The sequence below is a fragment of the Vidua macroura genome, chromosome 3, assembly GCF_024509145.1.
Source record: "Vidua macroura isolate BioBank_ID:100142 chromosome 3, ASM2450914v1, whole genome shotgun sequence".
Lineage (NCBI taxonomy): Eukaryota > Metazoa > Chordata > Aves > Passeriformes > Viduidae > Vidua > Vidua macroura.
In genome coordinates, this window is record NC_071573.1 from 78,684,166 (window position 1) to 78,699,472 (window position 15,307).

The 15,307-nt window shown below is 38.2% G+C and overlaps 1 protein-coding gene across 1 annotated transcript in view; it reads left to right on the plus strand.

The window, feature by feature from the left end:
* The window catches only part of MDN1 (midasin AAA ATPase 1), a 93,132-nt gene that overhangs the window by 56,636 nt on the left and 21,189 nt on the right, over window positions 1-15,307 (plus strand). The window contains exons 58-76 of the mRNA XM_053974318.1: window positions 133-259; window positions 1,248-1,418; window positions 1,560-1,774; window positions 1,874-2,255; window positions 2,438-2,547; window positions 3,631-4,327; window positions 5,273-5,434; window positions 6,121-6,394; window positions 7,353-7,588; window positions 8,239-8,334; window positions 8,567-8,661; window positions 9,335-9,459; window positions 10,573-10,719; window positions 10,995-11,104; window positions 11,550-11,623; window positions 11,815-12,010; window positions 13,478-13,634; window positions 13,790-13,936; window positions 14,358-14,484. Of these exons, the coding sequence (XP_053830293.1) occupies window positions 133-259; window positions 1,248-1,418; window positions 1,560-1,774; window positions 1,874-2,255; window positions 2,438-2,547; window positions 3,631-4,327; window positions 5,273-5,434; window positions 6,121-6,394; window positions 7,353-7,588; window positions 8,239-8,334; window positions 8,567-8,661; window positions 9,335-9,459; window positions 10,573-10,719; window positions 10,995-11,104; window positions 11,550-11,623; window positions 11,815-12,010; window positions 13,478-13,634; window positions 13,790-13,936; window positions 14,358-14,484 (3,648 nt within the window). The remainder of the gene's footprint in view (window positions 1-132; window positions 260-1,247; window positions 1,419-1,559; window positions 1,775-1,873; window positions 2,256-2,437; window positions 2,548-3,630; window positions 4,328-5,272; window positions 5,435-6,120; window positions 6,395-7,352; window positions 7,589-8,238; window positions 8,335-8,566; window positions 8,662-9,334; window positions 9,460-10,572; window positions 10,720-10,994; window positions 11,105-11,549; window positions 11,624-11,814; window positions 12,011-13,477; window positions 13,635-13,789; window positions 13,937-14,357; window positions 14,485-15,307) is intronic.

Consider the following 15,307-nt stretch of genomic DNA (forward strand, 5'->3'; position numbering starts at 1 on the left):
ATTCTTAATTTGTTTTACTATCCAAGAGTTGGAACTCTGATGGTTGGAATTCCAACATCAAAGTGATTTATTTCATGTGCACTGCTTAAGCACTGCTTAGTTTGTATTTTTTTTTTTTTTTGCCTGCTACAGGAAGAACTGCAGTCAAGACTTAAGTGTCTGTTCAGATCTAGCTCAGTTCATAGCTTTTTCTCTGAAGCTGACACCAGCAGCTTCTCACCAGCTCTCTGGACTGTGGCACTTGTTACACCTTAATGAAGTAAGAACAAATTTTATTTTAATTTAATTAAATCAGATCTTTAGTTTATTTGATCTTCCTGAAGTTTTCAAAGGTTCTTCAAAATATGTATATCACTAAGATTTTTGACATGTAGTTTTTCTATGTCTGCCTGACAAAAGCTGTTCTTCCTTTTAACAAGAAAGGTTATTAACTGCGAGCCTTGAGAAAATGTAATTAAAACACAATGTTGAAAGATAAAAGACAATAAAGTCTTAAATAAAACAGTTTTGTACAATTTTGTTTGGTAGCATTGTTCCATACATCCATCTGTGACCTAAGGGGAAATTGTTTGGATGGCAGGTACCAGCCTGGTTGTATCTATGTATTCAAAAGTAATTTTATGCTGAAAAAATGCTTTCCTCTGTTCCCATGTCTCTAAAATTTTTTGGTTCTGTTGCAAATCAAACAGACTGATAAAGCTACTTGATAGATTTTCTGTAGAACATTTAATAACTCTGCTTAATATTTATGATGCAGTGGTTGTGTTCCCACAAAGCACAGTAAAACACAAGTTCACCTTAAACGCTTCAGAGCAGAGTATTGGATGGCTTTACCTGTTTCATGCCTCTGCATGTATTGTGTATTGTAACAAAAGTTGTATTGTGTATTGTAACAAAAGGTTGTATTGTGCATTGTAACAAAAGGTTGTATTGTGTATTGTAACAAAAGTTGTATTGTGTATTGTAACAAAAGGTTGCAGAGTCATGGACTACAGGCTATATTCTAACAACTTGCTCTGTAAACATGCTGCATATTTCACAGACAGGAGACAGTGCTGATCTCAGGAAGTTTACTCTTCATTGAGGAGATGCAAGCAAATGCTGTGTGAATTTGAAAGAATCTTGGAGAGATCCAGTAGTACTATCCCTACTGAAAAACAATCATATTTTCTTTGTACCTATGTGTGCTTAATTCTCTTTTGCTCCCTGTACATTATTCTCACCTCTAGGTTTTTGTTTCTCCTTAGATATCCCCTGAAGAAGTGTCTCTTCTGTCATCTCAGCTAGTTAATGCTGTGTTAGCATCCTTTTGGAGCAGTACTTTCACCACAGACCCAGATTACTGGTTGACTTGGAGGCCACTGCCTACAACAGAGGAAAACAACTTCTCTAAATCCCACGTGAACCAGTCTATGAAGGTTTGTCTCTTCTGACCTAATCAAACTCTAGGCTGAGTGCTCCTTTTGACTAATTCAAGTTTTCTAAAGCAATATTGTAAGTTCTAGCATAGTCAGAGCAAATTGCATCTGAACAATCTAACTCTTAATCTCTTGATTTAGGGCCCAGGCATTTTGACCCGAGCTGTTTTCTCAAAGTGCTTCTTTGAAATTCTGACTAGCAGCAGCAAGACAAGTCAGTGGGATGTGAGTGGGCTTCCTGTCTTGTCATCATCCCACGTAACACTGGGAGAATGGATGGAGAGAGCACAGCAGCTTCACAAAGTCAGCACAGCGCTGTGGACCAACCTGGCTGTCTCTTCAATAGCAGATTTTAGGTACTAAGACCTCTCTTCCACATACATGTTATTTAAATCAAGCATGTTACAGAAGGTTGCTTACTGTGTGTAAATGTTTTCTCATTCCTTTTTCTCCAGACACACAGATGCTAGACTGCAAGGAATAATGCTGGGCAGACAGCTCTCTGCCCTGGTAGAGCTGATTCCAATGGATCTTCAAGAAGAATTTTTGGAGTGCTGTGAGAAGCTCTACCTCAAGGATCCTGTTGCATATGAGTACCTTCTCAAGATACTTGAAAGCATCACTGATCAGGAATTACTTCCTAAAGAATTCCTGTTTCTTCTGCTCACTTGCTTGCATCAGTTCTATGGAGAAGGGCTTCAGGAGTTACCAGAGACAGCTTGGCGAGGAAGCCTCTGGGTGAGCATTGGCTTGGTGCAGATCCAGATGTGGATTCCACAGACCAGGTTTGATCCAGCTGTTAAAAGAGAATACAAGCTCAAATACTCAAAAGAAGAGGTGAGTATGAAGCCAAGTTGGCTTTTACCTTTGTTATGTATAAAATCAATGCAGACAAGTTTGGCTTGGTCATGATTTTTAAACTATACAGTTAGAACTTCTTTTAATGTCCAAGAAGTTGATGTACCTCCTTGGTTACTAAAATCAGAATTGCTGTGAATGGTTTATTCTTTCCTTTTTAGTTATACCAGCTGGAGTGTGAATGGAAAACACATGATTTTTCATCCCAGCTGCATACAGGAAAAAGTATTGAAGATGAAACAGTCAGCAACTATATTCATCCCCATGTCAGGTAACACCCAGGCACTGAACCCACCTCTTTTAGAGTGGACATGTCATCTTTGTGTGCTCAGGCTCTGAAGCTTTACAATTTTTCTCTCTTTCTGTAGAAACTAGAGTTGCTGGTTTTAAAGTATCAATCTACATACTGAGGTGGTAGAAAAAAAGCAGCTGTGCTCCTTACTTGCAGTAAGGACTTGTTTGTACACTTTGTACTGCTGAAAATAGAACAATTAAAGCAGTGGCCGTCATATATTGATGAAGTTGAAACTATGCCCAGAAGAAAAACAATGCCATACATTTAAATTACAGTACTTTCCTTAAAATGTGACAGTATTATCAATCAGTTGAAATGAGATGAATTATCTATCACTGTAGTTTCTCAAGGCCATTAAACGTGCCAGTGCTATTTTGCAAAGTTCTTCAGCTGATATTACTGGGGAGAAATTTATATATGTATATTTTAGCAATAGCCTTTGCCTGTGTTGCTGTGGCTGATTTAAATTTCTTACCACATAGAGTACACTGTTGTAATTCAGAATCTGTAGCCACTGTTACTTTGTTTGAGGCTTTTTGTACATCTGTTTTATCAGGAGGAAATTTTAAGCCAAGAGAGCTTTCTCCTTTCTGCAGCCTTCCAGGTCTGTTCTGTGTACATGAAGATAAAAACTGTCTATTATTCATTATTTTCCACTTTAAATAGGAATTTTTGACTTCATTATTGTACACATAGACGATCTGGTAGTTCCATGCTTCTGCTTAAAGAGAATGATAATAATTGAAAGCAGGTTCAGAATGGCTGAGTTTTACCAATTGCTTGTGATAATATTATTTTTTTTTTCTTAATGTTCACAGAGCTGTCAGGTAGCAAGAAAAAAGTACTTGAAGTTTGTTGAAGTGGCAGGGAGAGAGGAAATCTACACCTGTGGGCTAAAAGGCTGTCCCTTGTTTTTTCCTTATTTGCTGTTTCACACAAAATAGCAGAGTACTTTCTGATTAATCTTTTCCTGTATCTAACTGCTATGTTAGATCTATTTAAACGAGTTCGTATAAAAAATATTCCATGTCTAAACCGGTCAATGTCATTTCTTAACAGGCTGTTGCATGAAAGAATGCAAAGGTTGAAGGAGCAAATAAGCAGTCTTTCTAGAAGGAAGGCCTTCAGGCCTCCAGCTCCACTGTATGATTGCTTATACCAGGAGGCTCACCAGTACATCAGCAGCATAGCACGGATTTCCTCAGTCCAAGACCTTCTAGCCCGCCTCCTGCAGTTCCTCCGTGGAGAGAGACCTAAATCACTGCAGGCTATACAGAACCTGTTAAATGAAGAGGCATCATGGCAACAATCACACCATCAGTTTAGAAAACACCTGGCAGAGGAGTACGCTGTGTTCCCTGATGCCATCATTCCCCTCCAAGCTGCCATCCTGCAGCTGCAGCACGGCATGCGATTAGTGGCTTCTGAAGCGAGTGCAGTGCTGCAGAGCTCTGTGTGCCCAGCTGATCTCAGCAACCTCCTCACTTCTTTGTTGGCATTTCCTTCTGTTGACCGTGCCTTTCCCACTTACTTTGCTCGGGCAGAAATTTTATGCTCAGTGAATTCAGTTGGGGTACTTAATGGACTTAAAAAGTTCTCTCTGAAGCACTCTGAGGGAGGATCTGAGGGAGCTGAGCAGCCTTCCCCAACTCTGGAGCAGCTCCTGGTGAACGCTTTGTTGTATCTTCGATGCCATGTACTATCCAGAGGAGAAATGGACCAGAAATCTCTGCAGCTCTTCAGACATCTGTGTCGGGTAAGCTCTGGATGTCCATAACTGGGAGCCTTGCTCTGAGCTTGTCCCCTGTGGAAGACGTGGATCTGCTAAAAGAGCTCTAGAGGAGGGCCACAGAAAACATCACAGGGCTGGAACACCCCTCTTGTGAAGAAAGGCTGACAGAGTTGGGGTTGTTCTGCTGGGGGAAGAGATGTCTCTGTGGAGACCTTGTTGTGGCTTTTCAGTTTATAAAAAGGAGGGAAGGAGACTTTTTACCAAGTCTTGTAGAACAAGGCATAAGAGTTTTAAACTGAGAGGGGGTAAATCTAGATTGAGTATGAAAATAATTGTTTAGAAATGTGTATGGTGAGACCCAGGAACTGGTTGTCCATAGAAGTTGTGGATGCTGCAACCCTGAAAGTGTTTGAGAGTGATTGGATGGGGCTTTGAGCAACCTGGTCTAGTGGAAGATGTCCCTGCCCATGGCACAGGGGTTGGATTAGATGATCTTTAGAGATCCTTATCTTGATAATTCTTAGTATGATGTTCTTTAAAATCTTCTAATTTTTCCCAATTAATTGTAAAAGATAATCTATTATACTGGATTAACTTGTTTGAATTTATCAAGGCATGAAACAATAGCCTGTAATAATTAGCGAAGATTTTATTTATGTAAGAAAAGCCCCAAACAACAAAACCCAAATGTGGACACACACAAAAAAAAAACACCCCAATGCAAACTTTGTTGAGAGTTTCTTTATTAAATGTTTAAGAAAGGAGACTAGAACTTGGTCAAGTCTTTGCATTTTCTTCATTAGCTTGTTTAAGAGGGCAGTTCACAAATGTTAGGTGGCTTTGATTTCTACTGTTGTAAACCACAGAGGAGGGAAAAGGCAAGCATAATAGATGCTGCCCCACTGATGGAATAGGAGATGATTTTAGATGTTAAACTGTGTAGAAGCATCTTGCTTTGTGTTTCCTTAGGCGATTGTAAATGAATGGGATGAACAGGAGCGCCGTGCCCAAGAGCAGGAGGCGATGGAACGCAGCCTGTACAGATACAGAAGTAAGAGTCACGGGAAAGGACAGAGCGAGGAAGAAGAAGAAGAAGAAGAATTTAGGAGGAGATTTCCTTTTCATGAAAAGGTAATAGCTGTAACTCTCTTAAGAAAAACAAAAATTACATCTGAAGTTGCTCCTGAAAATAAATGCTGTAAATGACATGAGGAATGAAGCAGTTTTTCCTTCAACCAAAAGCCAAATTGGGGTAGATTTTGATAGGTATTCAGTTATGTGCCTGTGGTTTATTTTACCTTCTGGTTGAAAAATGTTGTGGGGATTAATTTCCAGGCTTGAACTGTACTGTGATTTGGGTGAATAATCCCAAATTATATAACTTAATGATAATATAGTTACTTGTAAGAAGCTGGAATTTTATTTATCTAGCAAGTAAGGTCATCTGAGGTTCTACTATGAGTGGAGAAGGCTGATCTCCTTGATTAAATAAAGCAGCTGGGACAGAGCTGTTCATGTCCTCAAGCAACCACGCAGTGTTGAGGTGGTTTATCAGCAGACACAGCTGCTGGTGCTTTTTCTGCAAAGGAGTTTAGTTGGCAGCAGCTCAGGGATCACTGTACTGCACTCTTGCCTGCTGTAGTTTCGCCCTGGAATGTTCTGTGTTCAGTTTCAGACTGGCAGTCTGTCTGTATGGTACCAGCTGCAAATCATTAGCAAGTCGTTGTAATGCCAAAAAAAAGCAAAAGAGGAGATAGGGAGAGGAGGCATTAAAGGAAGAAATTAAAATCTAATTTTGATTATCATGTAATTTGCAGGACTTTGAAGATATCACAGCTCAGCCAAGCCTAGAAGAAAAAATGGAAACTGAAGATCCAGTGGAAGACCAGCTGAAAGTTGACAGAGCCCTTTTGTCCAAGAGCTCTATGCAAACAGTAATGAAGGTTCATCAGCAGTTGTGCTTAAACTTTGCTCGATCCCTGTGGTATCAACAGAGTCTGCCTTCTCATCAAGCCAAGCATTATTTCAGTACATTTGTTTCCTGCTATCAGACTGGTGCATGCCTGGTGTCACAATTCTATCCTTTAATTGGTAAGACTGCTAGCAGTATTTCAGATATGCCGGGTTAGATTTGTAAAGATTTGTTTCAAAGTAATCACATTACAGGTCATGAAACACACCTGTTATGGGGAAAATGCACAAAGCAGAAAATTCTTTTCACAGAGAATTTGTTCCATGTTCAGAATTGTCTTGTGAAATGCTTTGATTTTTTTTATTCTTCTCTGCATTTTTTTTATTCCAGTTGGTAATATAGAAGACCAATACAGTTTAAAAATGTATTGACTACTGAGTGAAATTTTCATCATAGAATCTGCATAGTTTTGTGGAAGATAAAGCACTTGAAGAAATTTCTCAGAAGTAAATTTTGCAATGAAATTCATTAAAGAATTGTTTTAAATTTAGCTTATGTCTATAAAGTAAAAAGAAAAAAAGTATCACAGGGTTTTTTTCCACCCTGAATTTGCAAAAACTTGATGTGTAAATTTTTTAAACAATGTGTGAGAGCTCAGAATCATCACTTGTTAAAGCACAGCTATGTATTTCAGTTCTGATCTAATAAAGGCAAGATGAAGCAGATAAGGACTGTTGTTTCTGCAGTACCTTATTTTTGTGTTTGCACCTGAGCCGTAATGTACGTGGGAGTTTTTTTGAGTGTTGGATTACTTTTTCATAGAGCCTTGCTTTATGGTAGTATCTCTTTGATGTAAATTTTTATACAGAGGAACTGTGTTCTTCTGACAGGATTACAGCCTGTCTTTACGATGCTCATACTTTCATAGAAAAGTCTGATAAAATAGAGAATATAAACTCTAAGTATGTCTCATGTTCCATACTTCATCTCATTGTTCCAGTGTCATAGTCTTACATCCTTGTAAAAGATAACACACTAAGGATTGGAATACAGGGGGAAAAAAACCCCTAACTTTACCTATTCAACTGAAAAGAAGAACTAATAGCATGTGTGATGTCTTCCTTACTTGCTTCCTAGGTGCTGAAATGAATGACAGTCTTTTGGGAAGCCAACTTCTGCTGAGCACTCTTCTTCACAATACCTTTTTTGAGGAGGTGACTTCAGATCTTGTGGTGCAGCAAGATGGCCCATATGACTTCTATCAGCACCCCAATATTCAGCAAGTCCGACAGTGCCAACCTGTACTTGACAATTTTGCTAAAGAAATAAATGGGCTACTGCAGGAGTGGCCAGAGCATCCTGTACTTGTGCAGGTAAAAACACCTCAACAAACTGGAGCATTTTAGGATTGCATTTATGTGTGAATATGTTTATAGATTTGTGCATACACATTGATATGCTTGCCTAGATGTTGTATTACTTATGCAGATGTTTTGAAGTCATACCTGTTTATTCATGAAAGGTATAGGTATTGCTGTGTGCATTATAGCCATTCAATTTTAATCATGAAATGTTAAGTGGAATTCTGCCAAGTCAGAACTTAGAGTTTTAAGCAATCTTCAGTCTGCCATAGCTCAAAGATCCCTGAGGTTTTGCTGCTTCTACTCAGTTTTTTTTCTGAAGTTCTTTCTTTCATAATGCCTTAGAATAATTATTTTTAGTCCCTCTTGTGGCATGTATGTTGTCTTCAGGTTACATTTCTTGGGGTAATGTAGAAATTCAGATTCCATAGGAACTCTTTGTATTAGGTCATTTTTGCTCCCTTCCCTAGGTGTGTTGGCCTTACTGAACTCCTAGTGAGCTTATACTAAATTAAGAAAGCAATTTAAAAATGTGTAAAATAGAAAAAAAATCTTATCTCTTGTGAGGGTCAGTTATGCTCCTAGAAATTAACTCCATTTCATGGCTTTTTCTGTTGAAGTACAGTTACTAAGGGCTGAATGTTTTTGGTTTTGTTTTGCAGCTGTTAGTTGTGATGGACAGAATCCGGAGTTTTCCACTTTCTAGTCCTCTCTCAAAGTTTCTGAATGGCTTGGAAATTCTTCTTGCAAAGGCACAGGTAAGAAAAAGACTAAGGGAAAGTTCATTTTTCTCTTTTATATTTCCTTACCTATATTTGGTTCCATGTTACAAGCACAGTACATAAATGTTGTCTGCTTGTCAGGATTTGGGGAAGTGAACTTGCTGAGAGTTTAAAGAGCAAGAACCCAGTAACCCAGAGTAATGCAATGAGTTTTGCCAGGCAGTGACTAATTTCTGGCTTTGTGTAAAGGGGAACTTTTCTTTCCTAGGACTGGGAGGAGAACGCTAGTCGGGCCTTGTCCCTGCGGAAGCATCTTGATCTGGTCACACAACTGATTATTCAGTGGCGTAGATTGGAGTTGAAGTAAGAATTGTCCTTCCATTGCTGCTTTTCTTTAGATACTGTCAGCTTTCATCTCCACATGGAGGCACATTCCAACACAGAATTGCCTTAATTTTGGAACGTGCTTCTGTGTATCTGTCGTGGTGAAAATACGTGGGGAAAAGAGACCACCAATGAGGAGCTGTAGTGGATCAGAATGAGCATGTCCAGGCTGTGGTGACTCTACGTATTTGCCTCAGGAGAAATAGAAACAATATTTTACTAGTGCTCTCATGTTTTCATCCTAGGGTTTCCTGAGCCTGCAGGGTTTTGTCTGTTTAATAACCATAATTAAATTGTCCTTAAAAATTATTGTCCCGTCTCCTGTGTAAGACCATGTAAAATTTTTATAGCCACAGTATGTCACAATCAGGAACTCACGAGTCTACCTCAATTTCTGAGAAAATAAACTTTTGAACTGGCCTCTGATGGATTTTGCTTTATCCTCTCTTCTTTTCTTCTCTCATATTTAATAATATGAGCAAAACAGTGATCCTCAGAAGTTGATTGTATATATTAAGCTTATGTGTAGATTCTTTCATCCTGCTAAATTTTCCATTAGTTTAATAGAAACAGAAAACAAATTTTGGTTGTTTTGAACCCAAAGTACCCATGATATTTTTGATTTATCTCTCCCTTTTCTTACTGTTTCTAGTTGCTGGTCAGTAAGTTTGGACAATATTATGAAGCAGCATGTGGAGAAATCCACAAAGCACTGGTTCTCAATCTATCAGATGATGGAGAAGTATGTTCAAGAACAGACAGAGGCAAACACAGAAGGTAAGTGCTTGCCTTAAAATAAATGTGCTGCAGTTCTAGTATTACTAAGGGTGTATGATTAAGGTCCTAAATGCCAGAATATGACAATGCACTTTCAGGTATAGTTCTTTGTACTACAGTAAATTCCATGACTGTATAGAGTTTTCCATGTGGAGTGAACCTTGTATATATTTCTGAAACCACTTGTGTCTCATAGAGCCTAAAGAAAAGATGTCTGTAAAAAGCCTCTTAACAGGACATAGAATTGTGATAGCTGTATGTCATGCATATACAAACATTTCAAACAGATTTGGAGGGTAGAAGGCCTCCATCTGCAAATGGAAAAGGCACCTCATTTTTTTAGCTGCAGAAAGCATAATTCATATCCCAGCTGAACTGCTTTTAACATTCTGTATAAAGCCTAAAGAATTCTTAGAGTAAGTAGGTTTTGGTCCATACTGTTCTTAGCAAATCTATCTGCACGTGTTCATGTTACATAAAATAGGGGAATGAGGGGCAGTTCCTTGCCTCCCCCAAATTTAATGGAATTGTAAAGATGAAAGCAGTATCCTCTGGCTTGAGGCCAAGTTTCCAATCTCATGACTACTTAATGCACTTGATGAGCTTCAGATCCTTCAGTTATATTACATCTCCAAGAGGACAACATGTCTTCTTCCACAGATAATACTCTAAAGACACTGTATTCTCTACCAGATTCTTCTGATCTATTTCTGTCCTCATGACTTTGAGGAGTTAAGGAACTGGCAGTGACTTATTTGTGCTGTTGCTTATCATGACTGAAAAAGCCATTCATTCATAGAGAATAGCAAGTATTGTGTAAATACTCAGTGGATTCTGAAATTCAACATATAACTGACCTTCTCAGTCACTATCTTAATGCCACTTCTTGTTCCCTTTCCTTTCTTCCAGTGTGGCGTTTGTTAGTTTTACTTATTATTAAATCAGAATTCTTCCCCTCTCTGCCCCTTTCCTATTTTATTTTGAACTTTTCCTAATTGAGACCCAATATTTAATTGAAAGTTATAAAGACCAAACAACAATTTTCAAGCAGATATTTTTATTTTTTTCTTGTTTTCTCTCACTTTGTTTCTAAATTTCTGGTGCAATGTTCAGGAACTGAGCAAATGGATCTGAAAACACTGGTCAGCACATTACAGGCTTTCATTGAAGGCTCTACTCTAGGAGAGTTCCACGCACGGCTCCAAGTACTGTTGGTTTTCCACTGCCATGTCTTGCTGATGCCTCAAGTAGAAGAAAAGGGTAAGTTGTTAGCATTACCTCTGATGAGTTATCTGTATAGCAATCTTGCAATCAAGTGTTCCAGACTTTCCAAACAGGTCACTGAGCTCAGAAAAACAAGCCAGTATGGCTGTGTTACTGTTTTTCTGTTGGCCAATTTACCCCATCATTCGGTGTTGCTAAAATTCCAAAAAGAACTGGGGTGTATTTATTGTAATGATACTGAATAATGCCCTCTTGTAAAAGAAGAATGATGATGATGATTATCATTATTGTCTGTCCCTTCTCCCTTCTAGATGTTCTCTGCAGCATCCTGTGGAATCTATTCAATTACTATAAGCAGTTTTCAGAGTGTGTTGAGGCCAAAATCACTGAACTTCGTCAGCCCATAGAAAAGGAACTTAAGGTAAAAGGAAACTTGGCTCAGACAATGTATTGGTCTAATCAAAGGAACAGTGGGGCAGATTTTATTTGAATTTGTCTATAATAGTTCTGTTGGCCGCTGAAATCCCTACTAAACGTAACATTTTCTTTGGCAATAATTAATTCTTGAGGTGGGGGAGGGGTTGATTGAAAGCTTTAATGCTTGATCAGTCCCATTTATCCATGAAGGTTTCTACCCAGGGATGAAGTCCCTGTTCATTTCACAACATCTAGCTACGCAGCAGTTTTTTATGCAGTGCAAATATGTGTAAGATGCCTGTGCAATAATTTGCTCACTTATTAAAATGTTTTGCATTTTAAGGCTACCAGTTCATCATAGCTGATTAGATTTAAAGATCCTCTTTGATGTGGAAATACTTAATTTCATTTACATATGTAATCCCATTGATAATTTATTTTCCTAATAGGAATTTGTGAAGATTTCCAGGTGGAATGATGTCAGCTTCTGGGCTATAAAGCAATCAGTTGAAAAAATACGCAGGTAAGTCAGAACTTAAAATAAAGCTCCCTCTTTTGATACCTTCCTTCTAGATTGATTGCTCTATGATATTACATTTGAATGCAGAAATTTTTCTTCTGCTCATAACACAGTGAAAACATTTATTTCCAGCAGCTGAGAGATTTCCAGGATTACAAAACCCAGTAACTTCTTTGCTTTCATTTGGTAATTAGAACTCTCTTTAAATTCATGAAGAAGTTTGAAGTTGTTCTGGATGAGCCGTGTCAGCCTGCCTTGGTGGAAATTGGTAAGGAAGAGCAGCTGGACTGCATGCAAAAGCAAGAAGAATCTGACGACAAAGAAACCAAAATTCAGAGGCTAAACAACACATTGAGAAAGGTTCTGTCTGCTAGAACAGATGTTACCAAGGTGACTGAATTAGTTATTCTAAGTGTGGGAAGAACAGTTTCTCTATTCTCGTCTGTACATTGCTTTTCACTGATTTATGCAGGAAAATCTTATGTAAGTGTCAGATCTGTTGAATAGATCATAAACTTTTTTGGTCTTACTTGTGTTCGGTGTTATGCAACACTGCAGATGGGTGGGAATGCAGCATGGAATGACAAGCATGGTCTGTACTGATCTGGCACTATGTCTGTGCTCTGATACCCAGAGATGAGGCTGTTACACATTTCATCTCCCATTTGCTTACATATTGTCTGCAGCAATTTGTTACTTCCCTACTAGTGAAGTAAAATAGCCTGGGAGTTGAAATTATTATTACCCATTTTTTTTCTAAGCAAGGACCCAAACAAATAATGATGTAGCTGTAGGATTTGTGTGTATATGAGCTCTGATTAAATACTAAATCACTTTTGGCTTGGATACTGAAGAGGGAATGCACTATATTGTCATATGTTTGCTGTTGACTGACAGTTTGTGGACTGTTGAACGTTGGCCTTGGACAAGCTGATGCATGGTAAATCCTGCTCCACAGAGTCTGTTTAGTATGTCTCTACATAATTTGCCCAGCTCAGAGAGGAAGTCAGCTAATTTTCTTCCTGAAAGAGATTCCTATTCATATTATTAGTTTTTATTAACAAGATGCAAGGAGACAATCATAACCCATCAGAATTTGGTGGGGAGTGGGAAACGCTGAGTTACCCTCAGCTTTGTTCAGTTTCTTCAGACCAGGAGCAGGGCTGATCTTGCTCATGTCCTGTACAGGAGGGTAGAGCAAGGAGGCAGAAATTTAATGCAAATCTAATGTGTTTGATTGAGTGTTTTGTTTGTTGGTCAATGATTTGTAAGCCTTTTACTGATAGTTCAAGAAGTGAAACAAATAACCCTTTTAAGTTCCATGTTGTATTCATTCCTTAAAGAAGATACATGCAAACAATTAAAATTGAAAAAAAATTGAAAATCTTTGAATATGCTGGGGAATTAATTCTGTTACTTAATAATTTCTACTTGCACACTGTTTTTGTTGTTCTTTAAAAACAAAATTCATGTCTAGTGGAAAGTAAGTGAGAATGTTCTTACCTGACACCCTGGGGATATTAGTGGTTTAGGTTAATGTCTTTAAACTGGGAAGGCAGAAGAAGCTGACCTGAAGCAGTGATTACCTTTTTCATAGAGGTAATGACAAACACCTAAGACAGTAAGATCACAGCATCTTTCATTTGCTGGACTGTTTTCAAAACTAATGTCTGCCTGACATACATGTGTTATGATTTTTCTCAAGTGTTGCTGCTGAACTGATGAAAGAATCACATGAACATGTTTTGGGGTTTCAGATGAATGCAGAATTTAGCCCTCTTTTAAAAGTGATTTACTCCTAGGGATTAAACGAGAGCTTTGAGTATTTGTGTATCATTTTCTTCCATTTTTTTTCAGAGAGCACTCCCAGAATGTCAGGGTGTCATTACATTTCATACAGAATCTCTTCAGTATCGTCTGTCTAAGCTGACAAAGAAAATGAAGAAAATGTGTACCGCAGTTACAGAAAATGATACATTCTTAAACCTGGTGGAAAATCTCGACCAGTTCACAGGTTAGGTTTTCTTGTGATTTCCATACCAGAGTTGACCTCTATAACATAAATGGAACAAATCAGGAAAAAGTGCAGATATGTAGTTGTCTTCTTAGAGCTGTTTTGCGTACATTAAAATTTCCATCTCATACCTTTGTCTGCTGTCTTCTATACAGGTGGTATTATTGTTTCTGTAGCTGAACTGCAAAGTTTAACATTTGATCAGACAGCACCTAAGGAGAAGCAGAAATCAGAGGCAAAGCATATTCAGATGCAAAAGCAACGGGCTTTGTCAGATCTCTTTAAAAGCCTTGCTAAAACAGGTGAGCTTCCACTAAAAATGGGCTTGGTTTAAAAGTACAGAGTTCTTGAGCATTTTACTATCTTTGCCAATATATCTAAACCCACCATAATCTGATGTAAGGTAACACCTTTACCCTCCTCATTCATCAGCCTTTTCATGTCTTAAAAATTATCTCTAACTCGGCTTTCTTAAAAGACACGGGACAGTGAAAAGTCCTTAATGTACACAGGTCTATGTTAGTCCTACTTCAGCTGTGTTGTTCAACTATGTTCAGCTCAAGATAGCACAGCTACGATGTGTTCTTACATTACAAAACTTGTAGCATGTTCAAAGACTTGTCCAAATAAGAACATATGATGTCTTACTACCAACTGCGTGAGTGACATTTTTCATACAAGAAATGAGGGCAACAAAGGATGTGTGCTGAAATACTGTTCCAGGTCTGTCGTACCGGAAAGGTCTCTCTTGGTCCCGTTCAAAAGACTGCCAGGAAGTTCTCTACCTCCGCCCACTGGACCTGTGTAGTGCATTGGCTGCAGTGGATTGTACCCATGAACTGGATGCCACGTATGTACACAGGACTTCTTACCCTCAGATTGTGTGAATTGCAGCTGTAATACATAGAATTTATGGCATGTTGATTTACACTGGGATTTCTGGATAGTAATTAATTTCGGATTTTGCATATTCCCTTCCTCCCATTACATCTCAGTTTGGTGTGTACAACTGAGCAAGGATTTGGGAGTTTTTTCTTTTTTTTTTTTCCTATTTTTGCACTTTACCAACTGTACCCTCAGTTTCATTCTTTCCATGAATTAGATTTCAGTTAGCCCTCCACTGTCCAGCCTTGCCTGGGATGCTTTGCTAGCAGTACATTAGAGCGTAAACTGCTAATGATTTTATTGAAGGTGAGCTATGATTTTCAGGGATCTCTTCATTGTTTTGTCTTCATTAAATAATGGGATATTTCAGTAGAAAATACATATACTTCAAAGTGGGCATTACTGGAAAAGCTTTCCTAGGGCAAAGATGTTTTTTCAGATTTTTTTTTTAATTGTTTTTCTGTCAACAAATGTTTTTTTTGTCATTGAGACATGCTGGTTATTGTCCTGCGATGTAAGCATTTAGTTTATGTATCAGGGTGAAAAGAAAGGCTTCTGTATGAAGCTGGATTTAGCTACATGGAGGGGAAGAAAAACAATATCACTACTAAAGCATTGAATGGTATTCAAAAATAGAGATCTTGCTGCAATTGCCTTAGGGTTTCCTTAGAATTTATTTTTAAAATTAAATGTTTTTAATTCTTAAAACTAGAATATTTTTAGAGAAAATGAAGAATTGCAAGATCGATGCATTTTCAAAACAACAAATTTCAGGCAAAATGGTTGTG